Source organism: Artemia franciscana, chromosome 10, assembly GCF_032884065.1.
Source record: "Artemia franciscana chromosome 10, ASM3288406v1, whole genome shotgun sequence".
NCBI classification, from domain to species: Eukaryota; Metazoa; Arthropoda; class Branchiopoda; order Anostraca; family Artemiidae; genus Artemia; species Artemia franciscana.
Window position 1 is genome coordinate 27,634,560 of NC_088872.1, and position 23,672 is coordinate 27,658,231.

The 23,672-nt window shown below is 35.1% G+C and overlaps 1 protein-coding gene across 2 annotated transcripts in view; it reads left to right on the forward strand.

Moving 5' to 3' along the window:
- Positions 1-23,672, forward strand: part of LOC136032014 (NADH dehydrogenase [ubiquinone] flavoprotein 1, mitochondrial-like) — a 41,398-nt gene that overhangs the window by 8,391 nt on the left and 9,335 nt on the right. For both annotated transcript variants that reach the window (XM_065712083.1, XM_065712084.1), the window contains exons 2-7: positions 2,055-2,104; positions 5,841-5,917; positions 7,823-7,967; positions 10,187-10,280; positions 11,205-11,530; positions 19,098-19,201. In XM_065712083.1, coding sequence (XP_065568155.1) covers positions 2,056-2,104; positions 5,841-5,917; positions 7,823-7,967; positions 10,187-10,280; positions 11,205-11,530; positions 19,098-19,201 — 795 coding nt within the window. In that variant the 5' untranslated portion in view covers position 2,055. The remainder of the gene's footprint in view (positions 1-2,054; positions 2,105-5,840; positions 5,918-7,822; positions 7,968-10,186; positions 10,281-11,204; positions 11,531-19,097; positions 19,202-23,672) is intronic.

Consider the following 23,672-nt stretch of genomic DNA (forward strand, 5'->3'; position numbering starts at 1 on the left):
TTTGGTTTAATATTCCTCTCAACATCCCCTGAAAGTTTCAACCTTGTAACTTTGGCCCTTAGTAGTAGCAGTAGCATGCACATGGCGCCTCTTGGTTAGTCCCAAATACCCCTCAACACGTCCTGGGAGTTTCAACTTAATGCTCTAAGGTGTTCCTGAGATATTGCTAATACGCCCATTTTGACAACCTGAAACGCATAGTGTGTTTTGATTTAGTTCACCGGAAGTTTCACCTTAATATTCTTAGCCTTAGAAGTAGTAGTAGCAGTAGTAGTACTATTAATAGCATTAGTAGTAGTAACGACAGCTATAGAAGTGATAGTACTAGTATTAGTAGTAGGAGCAGTAGTAGTAGTAGTATGCATGCAGTGCCTTTGGTTACTTCAACATGACCTGAAAGTTTCAACTTAATGCCCTAATATGATCCTGAGATATTGCTGATATGTCTTTCTGACAAACTGCATGCATATGGTGTTTTATTCTATTTAATTCAACATCGCCCACAACATTCCTTGAAAGTTCCACTCTTATAATCCTAGCCTTAATAGTAATAGTAGTGGTAGAAGTAGTATTATACTCATAGTGCCATTTAGTTAATCTAAAATCCCCCTCAACATATCCTGAAAGTTTGAAATTAATACTCTAAGAGGTTCCTGAGATATTGCTGATATTTTCCTTTGACAACTTGCATGCCCATATTATGTTTTGATTTTTAGGGGGGGGGGTTGTGTTTTTGGAAGGAATTGAATATGAGAAAGCGACACTGTCTCTGATCAGTTTTAAACGTCCTTAGACTAAGGGGAAACCCTAATAAGTATAGCCAACAACTTTTTCCCTGTCTTCTTGAAACATCTATAAACTTTTGGGACAAGGGGGCCGCAATGTACAAGAAAAAAATGTTTTTTTTTGGGGTTTGTCCAAAAATGGGCTCAGAAAGACAATTTTTTTTGCCAAATGGCTGGAAACCTACATCCTTATGCTCCTAGACTGAGGGAACCCAAATGCACAAACAAAATTACAGCTGTGTGCCCAGTTTTCCAAAATCAGGGCCCACAAAGGGCTGAAATTGTTTTTTGATTGGATTGAAACTTCAGCCAGTGAACAAATGTGTGAAGAACACTGCAAGTATTTTGGCTACTGCAAGTATCTGTCTTCAGTAATGCTTTTACTTATTTTGTGCCAAGGTGGCTCAATTAACTCTCAGATTTTGATTTTACATGCTTGATATTTTTTTTTGTAAGCTGAGGTTATTCCTGTTGTATCATATGGTTGCTTGTTTTACCTCCAAGGCCTTTTTGCACTAATAACAGCGAGGTTTCATCAACCCCCTACGGACGAACATTTTTGGTGATATTATTTGGGGTTGTATTTTTGTGACTAAATAAACGAGAGAGAAAAAACACCAATGCACCCACATTGATGGTAAAAGCAGACAATTGAAATGTCATTGAAGATTGCCGTTCTAAGAGCTATGGCTTGGCTTCCTTCTGAGACTAAACTGGATTAGCGGGCAATTGGTCAGTGTCCTAGAGGCATTTAACCTAAATTCTATCTTTGTCTGCCAGGTAATGTTTTTTATCAGATGTTCTGACCTTCAAAGTAAGCATTTTCCTTTTCAGAACAGTGACCTCTTGTAATCTTGGAAAACTGTTATCTTTGGTGAATGGAACTCTCAGGAATTAGTACAAGTCCTTGTTAACCCTAAAATTAACAAAACTATTTTGAATAAACTTCTAGTAATCGATTCACTACCCAAATTAGAGTCTGGTAAGCAGTTTTTAGGTTTGTACGTTCACTCCATACCTACTGGTGATGCACCATCCAAGAACTTATGATAATAGTTTAAAAAAAATAAAATCAGTTCAAGTCTTGGGAACCACCTTGCCAAGGCCTATGGTCGGCAAGATGTATCTGAAACTAGTATTGGGAACCCTGAATTTAAGCTGTAGATCCTTGCTGCCTTTATTCCTCTTCACCCTTTAAATTGGAAGGTATGGTTTTTAGGTATATTTTCAATTTTTTTTTTGTTTATAGATCATTTCCTTTTTTTTCAGGATGTCAGCCATTAAGGTTCCCCTTCCACAGCTCTTGAGAGGTTCTTTTGGTATGTTTTTTTTTTTTTTTTTTTTTTTTTTTTTTTTTTTTTTTTTTTTTTTTTTTTCTACAGTGTCTTATTAAAGATAAAAAAGAGTGATTAAACCTAACTACGAATAAAATATATACTTAAATTTTGATCATAGGGAATTCCAAAAGCTATGCTCGGTTTCTCAAGTGGCTGATTAAATTATTGGTGTGCCCAAATTAGACATTTTCACAAAACATCTGTGCTTTATAGCCTAGACTGTATGAAAATGATTATCCACAATATAACAGCTTAGACAAGAGCGAATATGCAAAAAGCGCTGGTATGGAAGAATGGATTTTGTAGCCCTCCTCAGCACTTTTAAAAACGAAGGTGCCCTTCAATCCCACCAAAATAAATCATGACGGACGTTTGATGGCTTCAAATGAATGAGGGAACATCTAACTCTAATCATCTTTGCACCATGCAGAATATAATTTAATTTTTTTTGTAGTGGCTTTTGCCACTTAATTTATGCGTTTTGGTGTGGCGGGTCTTATCTTTATTATGAATTAATTAATCAAGATGTTATGCCGTCGATATTTTTTTTTTAGTAGAATTTTGGTATAATTTAGTATCCAACAAACACAACTTAGAAACAATAAGGAAATTTACATTAAAATGTGAAAATTAAAACTAAAAATGTTTCAATTTTTTAACAGCCCTAGTATCCTTATTTCAACTAAGTTCAACCAGGACTGAACAACCAGGTCCTGGTTGGACTTCGTTGAAGTAAGGATGCTAGGACTGTTTTAAAAAAGTTTTTTTAAAAACATTTTTAGTTTTAATTTTCACATTTTAATGTAATGTTTATATATATATATATATATATATATATATATATATATATATATATATTTATTCTGGTGTTGTGCTGAAGACGGGCCTTAGACATAGGGCCGAATATTCATTGAATTAAATTCCACTGTCTTGAAAAATTTCCCTATTGTTTCTATAAGTTGTGTTTGTTTGATATGGAAAGACAGCGTGGTCTTTGTCGCTATTTAAATTTAGTATCCTAAAAATAATCTAAATCGTATCTGACTCCTGGGTCCCTTTAGCTGTAATGATCCTCCAGTTCTAACACTGACCAGAGACCAATAGAAGATGTTAGTTCTAGGTCCTCAGTAGCGACTGCTTAGCATACAATCTGTGTTTAAGTGTCTATTTCCTAAAGTTCAAATTGCAGTGAAAATAAGTTCCTCTTGAATTCAGAATATGAACCACTAAGTTTTGTGTTTCTAAGTTTTAGTAAGTTCTAAGTTTTAAAGTTTTGTTGTCGAGACTTGGCTTCACTGTTTTTTAGGTTAATTTTCATGCTTTTACCACGCCTTAAGGCGGATTTGAGCATCAGATGCAAAGATCATAAATACCCAGTGAAAATGTGACATGAAGAAATTATCTAAAAGTATTTATCTGGATAATAGATAGCATTATTTTTCATTATCTTTAACACTCAATTATCTTTAACATAAAGAATGCTGGTCTTTCTGTTATTAAAAACGGCGAAATATATAAAGAACTCTCCCTTTATCTTGTTAGCGGGCTTTGGCATACGGCTTCAGTATGCGACTTGATCATTAGTAGAATCTACACGGGGAAATCTGCTCATGAGCCTAGGTCTTACTGGTGGTTTTACGAAAAAAGTTTGGACTTCAGGGTTTCGTTTGGCTTCTGCATTGAGCTGTCGGAGGTAAAATTGAAGCCATACTTAAAGAGACGGCTATAAGCTATCTGGCATACTAAACTGGTTTCGATAACGAAATTTGGTAATATAGTGGAAAGACAAAATGGGGTCCCTTAAGTCCCTACCCATTTAGGTCTATCTATTTAATTTTTCTGTGGTGTTGATGGAAAATAGAACTAGCATTTTCATTAGAATGATAGCTGTGATTCTTTACCGAAATTTGTTCAGAACCCAAAATACCAAATGCCACATCTTTGTTTGCTAAAATAATCCTTGATAATGATAATATATAATGATGTAGTGTGACTTTGGAGCTTGGGTCTCCATTCGATTCCGAGGCTTTTTTTTGAACAAAAGTGAAGGTACGTAGTTTGTGTTTGCTGAGCTTTCTATGAAAGTTCAAAAGTAATCTTCCCAACGTGTTTCAAGTATTTTTTGAATGAGGGTTTGGCAGACTGTAAAAATTGTAACAGGTGGTAAAATAAACTAGTGTAGCTATTAGAAAAAGTTTCTTGGTATATCAAAAGGATGGCGAAGTTACCAGAAAGTTAAAAACAGCTGCGTAAAAGGTAAGAAAAGTTTTTATATATTAAGAGAATATCATGCTATAGTACCTTCGAGTTACTTGGGACAACAAGATGGGACGGGTGTGTCGTCGGTACTTCGTTCTCGTACGATCCCTTATGCTCAACCAACTTTAAAGTTTGATGGAAGAACTATTTTGGTTAGGGCATTTTTTTTCTGAATGGTTTGGAATACTTTTTGAATATAGCACACAAAATAAGGGAACCTATTATGTTTGGCTAAGCAAAAATAAAAATATTTCTGCTTAAAAATGCACTAGAGGGAGGAATTATGAACTCTTGTGCTTTGAAGTTTTTCATTGCAGTTTTACAAGTGTTTCTGGGTAACCAGCAAATTCTGAGTAACCAGTAAACCGGTAAATTTGCTTGTGTTATCTCTGCAACACACTTTCAATTTGTTGATATGGTTTCGGTTCTTAACGACTTAAATTCAGTTTAATATAAAAATGCGTATTTATTTTGAACTTGTAATATGTAATGTTCTGAAACTTTACGCGGAATGAAGCCTATTACTAAAAACTGAATCAATTTTTGCTTTATTTTAAACTAATCGCTTGTTTTAAGGACAAAGTTCACTCCCTGTTCGCAAATATGTCCCATATTTGCAAAAATACCTGCTCATAAAACAGCTGAAAATAAGAAAGTTAACGTATTTTGATGGATTTGACTCCTTGTCACATCGAAAAAAATAGAAAATTCAAAGTACTCCAGTTATGATGGAATTATGTTTGAACTTGGAACTACGAGTATATGAGTGAGCATTTGGTTCATGAGCATAAACAAAAGGGAAGCAATCGGGTTTCAGTACTTTTACACAGACATTATATTCGCTTTATGTAGTCCGTTTATTTGATACTGAGACCCTAATGATAGTTACCCAGTACCCTAGTTTAACCAAATATCTATTTTTCTTAATCAAAGGTTCCTGGTTAATGTTACATAATTAAAAGTCTCCATTTGATTACATCTCGGCAAGAAGGTTTCTTGACTTGCAAGTAATTTATGAAGGATTATACAAACTTAGCTTTAAAATATTGTTTGTGTTATTGTACTACATCATTCGAAATGGAAATGCCGAATTGATTTGTGGATTTTTTTTTTCTTTTTTTAATACAAATATATTGAGATTACAAATTCTGTTTTGATATTCAAGGCCTTTCCTTCGTGACGAGACGCTTTTCCTCCTATAGTTTGTACATTTAGTCTAACCTCTGCTCATGCATTCATAAAAGTCACAGTTCTTAGTTTATTTTACTGTACAACAAAGAAGAAAACTTGCTGCTGTTACACACATAGATAACTTCTTCATTTTGACTTGTTCATATTTGCCTAGAAAATGAATATTTATTTTTTTTTTGTATTTTTGAGGGAGCTGTAGCAGAAAGTGTTGACATCGTTGCTCTGTATGTTGTTGTGGATTTAGTTTCCTTTTATTTCTATTTTACAGGCTCTGCCTCCTTGAGATGCTGTGTAGTCCCGTTTCGAACAAATACGACTGAAGCCAAACAAGAAGCCCCAGCCAAAGTAAGTTTGATAATGGGTTTTGGTCGAGTAATGGAATAAGACCGTTCGTTTGGCATAGTATCGGTTTATCTGTAGTTGCGTTTCTGATAGGCCCCATTAGGCTGTTACTACTGACTTCAGTGGCCCGCCAAACTAATTTTGGAGAAACAATAAGTATTCTTTTAAATATTTCATTTGGGCTGAAGTAAACTCCCTGGGTGTTCTAGCAATTACAAATAAATGCTTAAACTAGATAAGTATATAAGGGGAGACATTGATTATCAGAATCACCTGCTCTGTAAGCTTGGAAAATGGGACCGGACAACATTTTTCGTCAGCTTACTGTTTTATATAGGGTCAGTTACAGAGCAAATACTACTATCATTTGATAATTCCTTTGGAAAACATTTATTAATTCTCCCTCAGCTTTTCAAATCACCCATATTCCAGTGCCATACCTGACCACTGTCATTATGATGGCCTCAAGTATTCTAATCTCTTTTCATTGACTCTTCATAATTTTCCCGTCTTTTGTCAACACCCAAAATACCTGCGCTTTGGCTTTCGATTTTTTAAATCTTCACTACATATACCATATTTACTACTCAGGTAAGTGAAGCTATTCTTTTGATCAATTTTCTAGTTACCTAACATCAACTTTTTATCCTCATTTATGGTCTTAGCGACGTAGTCTCCTCAACATTAATTTTCAAAATCTCCAAAATTCACTCACTTCTTAACATATTTTTGTCCAGGGCCCCCCAATCACCTACACAATCTCAGTGTAGGATAGTTTTGCCCCCAACTTGATACCATGCTCTCCCATTATCTTATGTGTTCCTTTGGACAAATTTCGTAAATATAACTCTTGTAAATTGGAATAAGACACAACCCTACTTAACTCTTGACTCAGGAGTCCTGAATCCATACCGAAGCAATCACTTACCTTACTTCAAAACTTAACCATAATCATATTATTCTGTTACATATCACTGATCCGGCCAATTTGAAATTGAAGAGCAAGAAGTCCCTAGGACCTCCAGTTGAATAGAAGCTTCATGTACACTTTAGCCGATCTTGGTCACTACATGGTTTTCAGGTCTTCGTGATACACTTAACAAGACTTGACGTCCTGCATAAGCAATCCCAGGCCATTACCTTCGAGGTATTTTGTGTGAATGCCTGCGAACAAACAAAATTCAGAAAAACTATCCATTAATAAAAGTCCAGTGCAATACTGTGTCGTTCACTAGGGTGTAATTTCCTCGAGAGGTGCCACTCCTCAAGGTTGCCATGTCATTAGACTTTGCTATTTTGCAGTGCGGATAACTAAGAGGAGTGTAAAATCCTTCTATAAGGGCATGATCATTCTGTGTAGTCAAGATAAAGCTCTTGAAATTAAAAGAGTAAGTATCCAAGTTTGGACATAACACTTTAGCCACAAGTGGTATATTTGTTGGTTCTTCCTGTGACAAGGAACTTACTGTGCGTAACACAATTTTTTGCCGTATATTGCATGAGGAAGTTACTTGGAGGTCTTCAGACCATCGTAATATAAAAAATGATTGGTCACAACCTTTTCCCTGAGTGACGGAAATCGTCAGTACTAATGGCATTTCTAGAACATGAAGGGATTAGGTTCAGACTGTCTAATATGCTGGAGTATTTGCTGATACACCCATAAGAGTTAGGTGGATTAAAGACACGGCTCGATTTTCAAGCAAAATATTGATTTTTATAAATATAAATTTGATTGGAAGGAGGGCAAAATATTAAAATTGAAATAAATCTTAACATGGCGCATTTTCAGTCACTGCAGCGAGCAGGCTTGCACACTCTTCTTCGTTATTTAAATTTTTTCTCATTTATATTGTGTATAATCTTATTTAATCATCTGTAAAATTCAGAGTTTGTTTTCTGTTTTAGACTAAGTTTGGTGGTTTGTCCGACGAAGACCGAATTTTCACAAACCTTTATGGTCGCCATGATTGGAGACTGAAAGGCGCTGAAGCACGCGGAGACTGGTACAAAACCAAGGAAGTTCTCTTAAAAGGCCATGAGTGGATTTTAAGTATGTAGACCAGCATTTTTTTTATTACTTTCATTGAAGTTACTCTCAAGTGTTTAAATTTGCTACATTTGATACTCCATCTTTGAAAGACCAGGGTTTTAAACCCTCGGTTAAATGTGACAGATAAAATATTCAGTCTTAATTTGGAAATTACTTAATAGTAAAGCTGAGATAATATATTTGGATTATTTGGTTAATACTAACTCTCATCAGAAATGTCATGAGGGTCTGCTGATGGAGGTACTTAAGTCATGTTTAAGGTGAATTGCCGCAAACTCCCTAACGCAGCTCTACATTGGCAACCCAAGAGATCCGGTTATAGAGGTAGACTTAGAAGCACCTTCAATTTCACCTACAAGGCTTTGCAAAAACCTCCAAACCAACTTCCAGCCTAAACGGGGGGACATCAGCACAGCAGTAACTTGGAAGAGTGACTGACGGCTCCTTCTTGTTGTCCTTTGTGCTTTTGGAGACATACAAGTGGAACTAAGGAAAGACTGCTGGGCAAATATAATAATGCAAGAATCGTCATATGGAACCCAACACTCCTCTTCTTTACAGAGCCAAAGTTCTGAGGCTGGGCTCCCACCGAAGCAATCCGCTGATTCCTTCCAGCAATGTTTTTATAGATGTATAACATCTAGGTATTAAGCTAAGTAAAAGGCTAGTGGCTTAGCGGGCTCTTTCTGGGCCCAATATTCTCAAGTATGTTATTAAAAAAAGAAGACAAAATGTTTTGTCTGACAAATGTTGTTATACCACAAAAGGACGCAAATGAGCTATGTCTACAATAGTTTTTTTTTTTTAATCTGTTGTAATGTCGTCTGCCATTTTTGTAATGCTTAAATCTATTTTTGTAATGCCGTCGTGTAATCAGAGAATACGAACGTATTTTTTACAAGCTACAAACAAACAAATCCAAACAAAACAAAAAATTATAATGCAGAAGTTACTGATCAACTCATCAATTACTGATTACTTATTTGAGTTTTCCTGTTTGTTTATTTAATAATAGAAACAATAGTAATAATGTAGTCATAAGGTACTTTGAAATTACAAGTAAAAGTGGAGTAAAAAAATATGGAGACAAAAATAAACCTTAACGAACAACTACACAATCAACTAGGTGAAGAACGTGGGAAAAGACCTTACAGTGATTTTGGAATAGCAGACTCAGAGAGCTCCTCGTGTAGCAAGGCCAATTTTGTTGTTATTTCTGTAATTTTGAATTTCTGCACAATTTGTCTGTCCTTATCTGGTCAGACTGTAGGAAATATATTAAAACTCTCAAATTTTGAAAATACACTGTACATAGCGCTTGGATTTCATTTTTGACAGAAATTGGAAACCAACAAGATAAAAATACCATAGAGTGGTTACTAGTCACAATAGGTCGAGTGCAGTTTTGTTAATGCTTTACTGTTAGTTTTACTCATATTAGCTACGGTTTCGAGTACCCAATCGGGAGTTTAAGGTTAGAGTCAGAAACCGTACAGGAACGAAGTAAACTTGAATTATTTGGGATTGTTATTTCCAACCACCTGGTCGATTAATCAAAAGACATAGATATATTTTTATGGCTAAGTGGTGATCTAGAAGAAACCCCCTAACATAAAAAAAAAGTAAAAATCACATTTATCAACATTCAGAGAAAGTGGAGAGAGGAAAGATGAAATTGAACAGATTTAGAAAGCTCCTTCTGGTTGCAACTAATTTGGAGAATGTCACCAGCGTAAGCTATATAAGAGACATTATAATTTCTCAAAAAAACAAGTAGCTGATAGATTATATTCAATGCATTCGACCAACATTGTTTGAAATAGAGAAAATCATCCTTCCCCCTTTTTTCACTCCTTATCTCGTGTAAAATGCAGAAGTTGAATAAAGACTTTTTCCAGTTTTAAGACATATGAATGAATTCTCATCCCAGTATTTTAGAAAAGAATAACAGAAAAATTCATTCCATTGAAAACAAGAGACTAAAGAGCTAGAGCATGTGCAACTGAGTCAATAGCTTTGATTAAACCAAGAGCACACATAAAGGTCATCGCCTTTTCATTGCTTGGATTATGAGAGAATAAAGAAGACTATGGGTATGCTGACATCCAAAACCCCACTGAAACCAAAATTGATTTTTATAGTGAGTAGTTGAATTAAAATCTATTTTCAGTTTTTATTTCCTCTTAAAACTAAATCTTAGGTTCACATATTTTTTTCAGATGAAATGAAGAAATCAGGTCTTCGTGGTAGAGGTGGTGCTGGTTTTCCAACTGGAATGAAATGGAGTTTCATGAACAAACCGTCTGATGGGAGGTACAGCATGTTTTAGTTATGTTAGTTTGCTATTTCTGAATACCTATTACTTACGTAGAAAATCCGAAAATGTGATAACCTTGTTATCACAGAATATTGGAGCTTTTTTTCTTTCAAATTATTTTCTGTTATAATTGTTATTGCATCGCGCATAGTTCAATGTTGCCAATTTCGTAGAGCCTTTCTACTAGCCGATTAGTTGAACAGCATCTTAAACATGCCGGTACCTTTGGCGTTAGCTAATTATGAATTTTGGTGAATAAAAAAGTTTGGGCATTTTATTTATGTTGGAGTTGTACAATTTCAAAAGTGATTGGGCATGGACCTACAAATTTTCCATAAGTCATGCAGAAGAAATTAGCTGGAAATTTTGTTAATATCCTGCTAACATGAAGCATAACTTCTGTTCAGGATGTGTCAGATGACTCTCGCTTTTCCCTCGGTTGTATTGAATATAAATATTGAGCAAAGGTAAAAAAAAAATAAATAAATAAAGCTGCTTGGTAAAAAAAGATAGGGGAAGTGCTTTGCATTTTGGAATGAAAGTTTTCTCGAAACCCTGTCTAATCTTATTTAATGATTTTATCCTGTACAAATGTTTTTACATAAGCCCTTCTCTCTGGGGTTGCAAACACGAATAAAGTACAATTTTACACCACTGTTGTTCAGTTGTTCCTCGGGATCTTTAGGTCAGTCTTCAAGGAGGGGGACGATCTAACATTTAGATCGAGCCAATCTTACGAAGAGTGTACGAAGTGTACGGATAATCTTTGACAACTTATTTTAATTTGTTTATGTTTTTATTGGTGAAATATTATATTTTGGTGTTCGAAGCATTTTCTCTGCAATGAAAAGAAGAAAAAATAATTTTGACATACTAAATTAATTAAGTTAGGTAAATTTAAACGAATGTTTTTTTTTTAGGCCAAAATATTTAGTTGTAAACGCTGACGAGGGCGAGCCAGGAACTTGTAAAGATCGAGAAATCATGCGACATGATCCTCATAAGCTCGTTGAAGGCTGTCTTATTGCTGGCCGAGCTATGGGAGCACGAGCAGCTTATATCTACATTCGCGGTGAGTTCTACAACGAAGGTACCAACTTGCAGGTTGCGATTCATGAGGCATACAAGGCGGGATACCTTGGAAAGAACGCCTGCAACAGTGGATATGACTTTGATGTCTTTGTCCATCGTGGTGCTGGTGCATATATTTGCGGAGAGGAAACAGCTCTCATAGAATCTCTTGAAGGTACGACAATCTCATTTTTCCTAACGTAGAGGAGACTAAGACGGCCAAAATATGGTGTCTAGGCTATTTTGGTAGTATCGAATAAAAGAGTTTGTTTCCCGAGGGAAACAGTACTTCCTTAGTAATCCTTCTAGATTCATTTTTTTTTATCGAGAAAACGTAAATTTTGAATTTCAATGGATTTAAAATGCATTTCCGAAATACTAATGAATTTCTGAAACAATAACGAATTTGAAATTCTAACGAAAATAGTAAAGAATGTAAGATAAAAAAATATGGGGCATTACCCCAGCAGGAGGAAGCTTATTCCTGGTTTAGCAGGAATAAGTTAGGACTGTTGCCCCAGGATAGGGTTTATTATTTCCAAATCACAATGCTTTGTCACATGGTTGAAATTGTTTTTAGTGAGGGATATTTTAGATATATTCTCAATAAAAACTAAGGTATTTGAGGAATATATTCTTAAATGTTGCAAAATATAGCACCAAGCCTGGACCCTTTGGAATAGCAAAAAATGTTAGTTTTCTTCTTAAGGAGTTGTTTAGGAAAAATTTTGGATGTATACAGTACAAGATTTTGACGCGTAGCCAAAAATGTTTTCAATGAGAATAAAATAAAGGACGAGGCTGATCCGCATACTTTCTAGTCAAATAAGAAATAAATACAATAAAAAAGCTACAAAGAAATAAAAAACGGGCGAAAAAATTTGATTAGTGTTTTATCTGCTACCAAAATGTTTTTATTTTCTACTCCTACTGCTACTCTTAGCACTAAGAGCGCATAAAAAAGAAAGAGAATAATGATTGTCAAGTGAGGTTTAGAACTAGCATTCATCTAAGTACCTACAGACTCTTAATCAGGAAGTCACTTATGTAGCCCCATCTCAGTTGTATATTTGAAAATAACCTACACTGAAATGGCTGTAGCCAAGAATAGACTTAATTTTTGTCTTAAATTTTTGCCTAAGAGCCCAGCATAACCCTTGATGTAACGTTTTAGCTATACCTAGGTACACGCTTACATTTATTAGGTCAACAAGCATTTAAATATATTATGAGGTTTCCAATTTAAAAAAGTGTATTAACTCTTGAAAAAAATCTCATTAAATAATTATTGACATTTAAGGGTGAAGCCAGGTGTTTCTTTTTTGGAAGGGGAGGGAGGTTATTTTCTGGACGCGCCTGACACATTGATACATGTTTAGAACAAATATAATTTTTCGGAGAGTTTGGGATAAAAAGGGGCGCAAGTCCCCTGTCTCCTGCCCTCTCCTCGCATACGTCTATGGAGAAGATTTGAATCTTATCTTATCCTTTGCCATGCAGGGTAATTTCATTTTGTATTACATAACTCAGTTTATTATGACCTACTTATGTAACTCTTAAAGATATCTAAATGTGTTGTAAAAATTTGATATTTTGATGATTTTATTTACTGAATTGATTTGATTGTCGTTTTGATAATGTCGGAGAGATATCGTTATCTATTTCTACTGCTGTATTAGATAAGAATAATAAGCTTAAATAACGAAAGAAATATCCCATTTCTCAATATTTTACCATGACAGCGCTTGCGAAATTGCCCTATCCGTGTTAGTTGCTTCATCAATATTACGAAAGTTTCTTCTCTATACATGCCTTTCACTCAATATTGGATTGTTTTTCGTAAGATTTCTCAATATCGCTGTATGTTCTCTTGCTGATATTGAGTAATATTCTGATTAATGGGTCTCGCCGAAAGAAAAAGCTCTTTTTTCATCTTATTAACAATTCTATTAGGAGAACAATTTGATTTCATTTTATGAGCAATTATTTAGGAATTCTTTTAGGAGTCAATACACTTTTGAAACGAACCAAGTAGCTTAGATTCAATCCCCCCTTCTCCATTTTCTTGCTATCATTGATAATTGTAAATATTCTGCTATTTTATATTGTTTTACAGCAAATAGTTAAAGCTAGATGGTAAATTTTTTTTTACTGTTCTTATCCTTAGAGTTTTACGCACAGTCACAGTAATTTTTTCTCGTTTTAAGATCTATTTTTTTCATTTAATATTAGTACCTGTTGTATGTTTGTTTGCTGTGATCGTTTATTTAATTTGTGTTCGTTTAAGGTTTCATTTATTCTTTAATAGTAAAAGATTTTTGTTCGTTTCAAGCTTGATTTCCTTATTCAATTTAAGTTTTACTGTTTTTAAGACTTATTTATTCATTTATATTAGTACCTGTTGTTTGTATGCTATGATTGTCTTTTAATGTCTGTTCGTTTTGGGTTTCATTTATTCTCTAATAGTAATTTCTTGCCGTTTTGATTTTGAATTATTATGTGTTTTTATTTCTGCTGATCTCAAGTTTATTATGGCCTTTAATTTTCTTTGAAAAACTTATTTTTTTGGTAAGTTTTTTTTTTTAATTAGTTTCAGTCTGTTTTTAATTTCCAAAGTTTCAAGTTTTTATGGCACTTGGTATTAACCAAGTTACATTTAGTGATAGCAAATTCTGTCGGTCGGTCTTTCTGTCTGTCCCGGTTTTGCTACTTTAGGCACTTCCAGGTAAGCTAGGACGATGAAATTTGGCAGGCGTATCAGGGATCGGACCAGATTAAATTAGAAATAGTCGTTTTCCTGATTTGACCATCTGGGGGGGGGAGTGGGGGGGGCCGATTAATTCGGAAAAAATGAAGAAAGTATAAATAGAAAGTATTTTTAACTTACGAACGGGTGATGCGATCTTAATGAAATTTGATGTTTGGAAGGATATTGTGTCTTAAAGCTCTTATTTTATATTCCGACCGGATCCGGTGACATTGGGCGGAGTTGGAGGGGGAAACCAAAAATCTTGGAAAACGCTTAGAGTGGAGGGATCGGGATGAAACTTGGTGGGAAAAATAAGCACAAGTCCTAGATACGTGATTGACATAACAGGAACGGATCTGCTCTGTTTGGGGGTGTTGGGTGGAGGGTTAATTCTGAAAAATTAGAAAAAATTAGGTATTTTTTACTTACGAAGGAGTGATCGGATCTTAATGAAATTTGAAGTTTGGAAGGATATCGTGTCTCAGAGCTCTTATTGTAAATCACGACTGGATCTGGTGACATTGGGGAAATTGAGGGGGAACCTAAAATCTTGGAAAACGCTTAGAGTGAAGGGATCGGGATGAAACTTGGTGGGGAAAATAAGCACAAGTCCTAGATACGTGATTAAGATAACCGGAACGGATCTGCTCTCTTTGGGGGAGTTGGGGGGGAGGGTTAATTCTGAATACTAGAAAAAATGAGGTATTTTTAACTTACGAAGGAGTGATCGGATCTTAATGAAATTTGACGTTTGTAAGGATGTTGTGTCTCTGAGCTTTTATTTTAAATTCCGACCGGATCCGGTGACATTGGGGAGTTTTTTTTTTTTGGGGGGGGGCACCTAAAATCTGGGATAACGCTTAGAGTGGAGGGATCAGGATGAAACTTGGTGGTAAAAATAATCGTAAGTGCTAGAGACGTGATTGAAATAATCGGAACGGATCCGCTCTCTTCGGGGGAGTTGGGGGGGGGAGGAGGGTTAATTCTGAAAAATTTAAAAAAATGAGGTATTTTTAATTTACGAGGGAGTGATTGGATCTTAATGAAATTTGATGTTTGGAAGGATATCGTGTCTTGGAGCTCTTATTTTAAATCTTGACCGGATCTGGTTACATTGGGGGGGAGTTGGGAGGGAACCTAAAATCTTGGAAAACGCTTATAGTGGAGGGATTGGAATGAAACTTGATGGGAAAAATAATTATTAGTCCTAGAAACTTGATTGACATAACCGGAGCGGATCCGCTCTCTTTGGGGGAGTTGAGGGGGAGGGCTAGTTCTGTAAAATTAGAAAAATGAGGTATTTTTAACTTACGAAGGAGTGATCGGATCTTAATGAAATTTGACGTTTGGAAGAATATCATGTCTCGAAGCTCTTATTTTAAATCCCGACCGGATGCGGTGAAGGGGAAGTCGGGGGGGGGGGGGGCAGAATCTAAAATCTTGGAAAACTCTTAGAGTGGAGGGACCGGGATGAAACTTGGTAGGAAAAATAAGCACAGGTCCTAGATACGGGACTGACATAACCGGAACAGATCTGCTCTCTTTGGTGGAGTTGGGGGGGGGTGATTTGGAAAAATTAGAAAAAATGAAGTATTTGTAACTTACGAACGGGTGTTCAGATCTTGATGAAATTTGATATCTAGAAGGATCTTGTGCTTTAGAACTCTCATTTTAAATCCTGACCAGACCCGGTGACATTGATGGTAGTTGGAGGGGGAAACCGGAATTCTTGTAAAACGTGAAAATCGAGGTATCTTACTACTGGGTGATCGGATCTTAATGAATTTTGATATTTAGAAGGACCTCGTGACTCAGAGCTCTTATTTTAAATCCCGACCGGCATTAAGCCTCTGGTTTTCTTTTTAAAGCAATCTATTGATTCTTAGAAATTTGCCAGAGCTCGTACCATATGAGTTCTTGGCTCTTGGTTCTTCCGACCTCGTCACAGGTGCCATATGAGCTCTTAGCTCTTGTTGTCTTATTAATGGTTAAAATTTGAAGAGCGGGATCTAAGGGAAAAATATTATGCGGGATTTTGTTTTTAGAATTAGTTGGAAAAAGTCAGCTCTTGAGAACTAAGTAGCATTTGGAGCTTCTTTAAGTTATTATCTAATATTACCCACACCTTTCTAAGCCCTTCCAAAGTCGCAATCAAACCCAAGTTTCTGTAGTTACGGTTATTTTAAGAAATTTGTTATGGTACATTATTAAATTTGTTTTGACATTAAGCTCATAAGCAATTACATCAAGGCACTGGATACTTCCCCTTTCTCCTCACCACCTCTCCCCCCCCCTTACTCGCATTAAAGCGTTAAATCTTCGGGTAAAAAATATATGGGACATTTGGTATCCATTAAGAAGAAGGTAAAAATTTGCTTATTATACGCTCTCTTCTTTCCCCTTTCAAAAAATAAACAAAATTAAAGAAAAGCAACATTGTCTACTAGATTCTATGGCTAGTGCACAACTTGTTTTTTGTTTTTTTTTGTGACGACAGAAACACGGTCAGAATCTTAAGCTATTGCATGTACTATGGACTTCACGTGTCATATAAAGGTACCCTGCAATCGGATTTGGAATGCCCAAGTTCTGTGAGTTTTCAATTTTTGGTACTTTTAATGGTCTTATGGCGTCAAATGAACCTAGTATTTCTTTGTTCTTCTATGCTCTCTATTTTGACTGTGAAAAAGCTCAAGATAGTTGGCTTGTGTCTGCTCATAACAGTAAGCAAATAATTCTTTACGGGCTAACCCTACTAGAGAAAAAAAAGGTCGTCCAGATAAGGTACTATTAAACAAGAAGTATTTTATCCGGGAAATGGAACTCTTCTCTAGCGAGCCTCAAGGTTGGAAAAATTATCAGTTAGTTATCATTCTGGCTGTTAAACTTCGGTTTACAAAAAATGTTATCTACCATCACCTCCCCTCGATAATAGCCATTTTTCGGGTGAAAAAACATTAGAGAAATGGAATTTCGGGAAACCACACTTGAATATGTCGATTTAGGCAATAGTCAAACAGTTCGTGGTAACGAACTGTAGTAAAGAGCGACCCGGCTCAATAGTAAACGAAAGTCTAAAAAACCGAATTTTGATACTAATAGATACATTAAAAAAATCAGATTTTTATGCTGATTTTAAATATACAAGTTTCATCAAATTAAGTCTTACCCCATCAAAAGATACGAGCCTGAGAAAATTTGCCTTATTTTGGAAAATAGGGGGAAAGACCCTCTAAAAGTCATAGAATCACACCTTAACGAAAATCACACCATCGCTTTCAGCGTATCAGAGAACCTTACTATAGAAATTTCAAGCTCCTATCTACAAAAATGTGGAACTTCGTAATTTTTGCCAGGGGAAATTTTTCCCCAAAGTCAATGGATAAAAATTTTGTGATAGCCATTTTGTTCAGCATAGTCGAAAAACATAATACGATTACTTTGGGGACGACTTACTCTCCCATAGTTCCCAGGGGAGGGGCTGTAAGTTGCAAACTTTGACCAGTGTTTACATACAGTAATGGTTATTGGGAAGTGTACAGACGTTTTCAGGGGGATTTTTTTGGTTGAAGGGGGGGGTTGAGGGGAGGAAGCTACGTAGAAGGATCTTTACTTGGAGGAATTTGTTATGGGGGAAGAGAAATTCCATGAAGGGGGCTCAGGATTTTCTAGCATTATTTAAACAGAAACAATGAAAAAATTTTTCAACTGAAAGTAAGGAGCAGCATTAAAACTTAAAACGAACAGAAATTATTACGGCATATGAGGAGTTCATCTCCTCCTAAATACCTCACTCTTTACGCTAAAGTACTTTTAGTAATTTTAATTGTTTATTCTGCGGCCTTTGTGATTCTGGGATCATTCTTAAAGAATTGGGACAAAATTTAAGTTTTAGTGTAAAGAGCGAGGTAATGACGAGGGGGCAAACCCCCTCATATATGTAATGAAAATATATAATATAGAAGTTCTTTACGTAAGTTAATTTGTAATTTACGTATATTTATTACTAATAAAAACATTCCTAAAAAAAAACTAAAAAGTTCCAGTTGCCTTTTTAAGTTACCAAAAATTGGAGGGCAACTAGGCCTCCTCCCCCACCCCTTTTTTATCAAATCGTTCGGACAAAAATATGTGAAAGCCATTTAGCCAAAAAAAATTAATATGCAAATTTTGTTTTAATTATTCAGGTGCGGTGAGCCAAAATCAAAACATGCATTAATTTAAAAACGTCCAGAAATTAAATAAAAAAATCAAGTTTTTTTTTAACTGCAAGCAAGGAGCGACATTAAAACTTAAAACGAACAGAAATTACTCCGTATATGAAAAAGGTTGTCCTCTCCGCAACTTTTGCCTCGCTCTTTACGCTAAAGTTTTTTTTTTGTATTATTTTAAAAAGTAGAGTTGTGACAGAGTCAAACTTTAGCGTAAAGAGCGAGGCGTTGTGGAGGGGACAACCTTTTTTATATGCGGAGTAATTTCTGTTCGTTTTAAGTTTTAATGTTGCTCTTTACTTGCAGTTTAAAAAAACTTTTATTTTTATTTTTATCTAATACTTTGAAAACACCACTGTGGTCCTGACCGTAGATTATTACCTGATCCAATACCAGATGGTATAGAATAAGTCTTTCTTAATAGCCATCTTTTACTTAATAGGAATTGGGACAACCAATCAGGTACCAGGGGAGCAAGCCTAAATAACCGGTTTCCCCTGCTTCAAACAACTTAGAAAGCCATTGTTGGTGACACCGGAGAAAAAGTGCAGGGAGCCCGCAAAACACAAACTGTCTAGAGTTTATTGCAAATTAACATGTCTTTCGTCCCGATTAAGCGAAAACAACGTCCACTTTGTATTGATCGCAGTCACTTTAATCGAAAAAAAAATTGTTCAACGCATTGAAGAGTCATATTGGGAACTAAATTAGAAGTGGAGGATTGTTTAGTAATATGTACTTTTATCTTCTGTAAAATTTATAAGAATATATTTTTTTTTAAGGAAAGCAAGGGAAACCCCGTCTCAAGCCACCTTTCCCAGCGGACATTGGTGTTTTTGGTTGTCCAACAACTGTTGCTAATGTAGAAACTGTTGCTGTTGCTCCAGTAAGTCTTATTATCTCCTTTTTTCATATTTTGTGCCTAAAAGACATATTTGTGAGAAAATGTTTCTACTAGTCCGCAAGAAAATAAAAGATATATGCCAAAAAAAGAAGGAAAAAAGAATGTTTATACTTAGAGGTATATGCTCGCTCTTTCACCATAATTTTAGTGCCACTATGCTATGAAAATTGATGTAACAGTTTAAACCAACATATCAGCAACTGGATTTTTTTTTGCGTGTGATTCTTGAAAAAAAACATCTTTATTTTCTCTCATTTTGTCTTCAAAACTTAAAAAAAAATCAGAAGTAAAATTATGTCATCAACTTTACGTTCAGTTGGGAAAATGAACAAGAAAGCTTTTAAAACATAAGACAAAATTTATAATGCATAGTATACCATTCTCTAGTTTAAATGATGACAATCATGCAAATGCAATTATAGAAAAGGGCAGGGGTGAAATGTGCAGGGAAAGGGCAAGAGAACCTTGCCAAATCTGCTTGGCCTGTCGATAAAAGATTGAGATCGTAAAAATAGGACAAAAAGCGTATTTTGGATCCTTTCCTATTTGAAAATTGACTGTTCTAAAATTGCCTCTTTTTCTATTCAATATATTGTAGGAGTTTCTCAAGTTACTTAATTTATCTTTTTCAGATAGTCCATTTTTAGTTTTGATTATTTTGTTTGAAAGTTACTCAGTTCCATTTCTTAATATCTTCAAAGTTCTGATATTTGACATAATTGAAACTCATGATTCTCAGTGTAGACACGAACCTGTTATATTTGGATTAGCCGAGATACTTCATAAGTTACTGAAGGGATCTATGGATATCTATTTTCTGTTCGGAGCAACAGAAAACAAAATCAAAGTGACAGTCGTTCGGGTTCTTTTCAAGTTTTGCTGGAAAAATTATGATTCTGAAAGCAGATTGGTATTTTATTTGGTGACTGATCTTACTGTCAAAAAAAGGACTCAATTCTAGTCATTTAACTTTGAGAATCTCTTTGTCTCCATAGTTACTTTCCTGGAATTGATCCATTTTTATATCCAACCCTCAACAGTAAAAAAATAAGAAAAAAGCCAAAAATAAAAAAAAATAAAATAAAAGGGCTCCAAACAAAAAGTAAAGAATCGATTATTGATTAAATGAGAAGTCATAAAAAATCGGATTCTATATACATTTTCTTTTTAAATGGAGGACTGTTTTTTTATTATCAGCAAATGGATAAAAAAAAACACGAAAGTTAAGTCTCCATATAATACTAACCAAAGTAAAAATAAACATTCCCCCTTATGTTAGAAATAAATCCCAACACATTTGGAACGTATTTGGAACGACCCAAAAAACACACATCAACTGCTAATAAACTTCCTCGGAGAAAAAAGAAAATATCTTATTCTCCCCCCGCCTCCACTAAACAATTAATCAACATTTCTAAAATTAATATGTTTATAGGGAACTTTAATGAACCCTAAAATCATACTGTAAAATTCTTTGTACTCCCTGACACATACCAACGCTCACTCACTCTAACACATGAATCAACTTTTCTTTTAAGAACACACAAGCATATACTCACACCAAAATCAATCACTCAATCCATCTCTAGAATATTGGTTAATACAAATGCAGCGCAAAGAAGCAGATAATTCCTCAGGGGTCTTCTTACCTTTTTTTTCTGCCTAAAGTCTGTTCCTGAATTTAGGCCCTATACACCTAATGGAAAGCTTAGATGTGGTAGTAACTGGAATCTGTATTATAACCAGTTCAATAATTCTAGTTTCATAACTATGTTCCCTTTCTTTATAAAAATCTTAAAACATTAGGAAAAACTTATACATAAACAAATTTACGCAAAATTTAACCAAGCCAAAAAACTGTAAAATTTTTAACTTGTGGTACCTAGATCTTACCAAATTCCGAAAAAAGTCATTGGTCAAAACTTTCGGCTTTATTTTGTAATACGTGGAGCGGGTATAAATGGCTGTTGAACATCGACGATCAAACTATAACAACACAACAGATATGGATGAATAAGAGAAAAAATACAATATTCTAATATGCTCTTTTGGGGGAAAATTCTTCAACTCTCGCAGGATTCCAACATTCTTGGCTATTTTAATACTTATAATTGCAATAAGATCTTTGAAACTTAGGTATTCATCTACCATGAAACGAAGATACTTTACAATAGTTGTCCGTTTTACACATCCTCTTTCTAACTTAATTTCTTCAATCCAGAGACGGTAGTTTGCTCATTTGCCATATAACATTAATATTGTTTCCTTGTGATTAACCAGCAGTTTTTTCACTCGTATCCATCACTCAATTATCACCACTCCTTGCTTCATACCATTTTTCAAATCAGCTTCTGTTTTCGTCAGCCATTTTAAACTGAGTGTAATAAGCAAAAGTTGGAAGTATTGCCCCCAACCGGTCTTGATTGCAGATTAGTGTCGCCAGCTGTTCAGACATCTATGCAAGAAAAATAGAGGACCCTGAATAGATCCTTATGGCACATCACACTGTACTACTATCTCCTCTGTCAAGATCGTGCCCAGTTCCTTTGGGAAATGAAGCTATCAATTTCAGACTTTTAAAACGTTTACCAGCGTTCTTGAGCTTGGGCAATAAAATTTCAAGGTCAGCACAGTCAAAAAGCCCTTCAAAACATTCGGAAAAATTGAAACCACTTTTAAACCTGAATCTAGACAATCGGTAACAAACTTAGTCAAAAATAACAGCATCTATTAGTCAATTTTTAAAAAATACAAGAAATCACTGGAAAAAGAGATATCAGACGTTAATTATTTTTACTTTCCTTATCACTTCCTTTAAGCAGGGGAATAACCAACGCACTTGTCAAGCAGTTAAGGTTCATATCATATTCAAAGCATTGATTAAAAAGGTACCACAGATGACTAGGTATAATCGGACAAATTAGTTATATTATTTAAAGGTAAGGTCCATTATAGCTGCCGATTTTTCGGACTTTTCTACGTGGCCTCACTGGTTGAGGATAAATTGTTGTATCGCTTGCTTTAGGAAGAAAATTCCGGTACGTACCGTCACCTTTTACGCGCTCCAAAGATGTCGGTATTTTTAGCCCTAGTTCTGAAAAGCGGGTACACAAGTTCTTATCCACATCGCTGTCTGACTCCCACTATTGATCACCGGGAATTATTGGCTTACTATTTGGGCTTATTCCCAACTTAATCGGTTGCCCGGTTTTAGCTGGGTTTCCTTCATAAACTTTAAATTTCTTTGCATAGTAATCCATTTTTGCTTTTCTTAAGACTAGTGAACTATTTATTGACTTCTGTATAGGGTTCTTTCTTAGGTTCTTTATCTGAACCTGCAGCTGCGCATTTCTTATATATCTCTTGCCTTTTTTCCATTGAGGCAAGAATCTTTTTGAAATCCAAGGTTTAGCTGGCAACTTATGCCTTCACTTTGTCTCCATAAATTCCAAGCACTCTTGAAATAGCAGTTTTACTTCTTTATACCATTTACCAAAGCCTCAAAGCATTTTTGATTAATTCCCCAGTGTTTTACCTTTTGTTTACCTTTTGTTGTTTTTACGATGGAAAGTCAGTGTAATCTTCGTCGCTATTTCTATTTTTTGGATACACTGTTAATAACTACTGTAGAGCATAGATAATTAATATTTACAAAAATATTATAAATTGTATATTTCGAAGTTTCAGTTACCCATGTACATACATTAATTCCAGGATATAAGCTAAACTCGTACTTTACTGTTTCTATCAACCAGATTGAAATCAAAATTGAAATCTGCAAAAATCAAAAATGACATTTTTGAACTATGCAATGATTTCCCCAGATTCTTGTGTGGTTAATATGGATTTAGCATGCATTTCAGAATAAGAAGTTGTACATTTCCAACATTCTACAAAAATTGTATAGTTCCAAGGATTCTGTTTATGTTTGTTATAACTATTAGTCGAATGCGTAAATTAAAATAATGCCAATTAATAATAATACATGGTCTTGTACTAAACTTTTAGTTTTTTTTTTCTTCCATGAATTTGCTGTTTGTTTTGAATCAGTGATCAGAGGCAATGCTATAGCGTTGCCTATAGTAAAGGCCATACGGCTCCAGTGTTTTATTATTTTTTTCCCAGGGCCCTTCATATGGAAGAGGTCGTCGCATAAACTTCGAACGGGGCTCCTACGATTGGAAACAGGGAATTCTAGTGCCCTTTTTAAGAGTCAAAAATGATCGGAGGGCAACAAGCCCTCCCCTCCACGCCCTTTTTTTCTCAGACCCATCCGATAAGAACTTTGAGGTAGCCATTATTTTGAAAATAGTTCAAAAATCATTTAACGAAAACTCCGGGCTCGACACAACCCCCAGGGCTAGGGGCAGGTGTTGTATGTTATGCCTTGAGGGCATATGTGGTTCTCGGATGCTCATATAAACTTCAAAGAGGGCTCATTTGACGGGAAAAT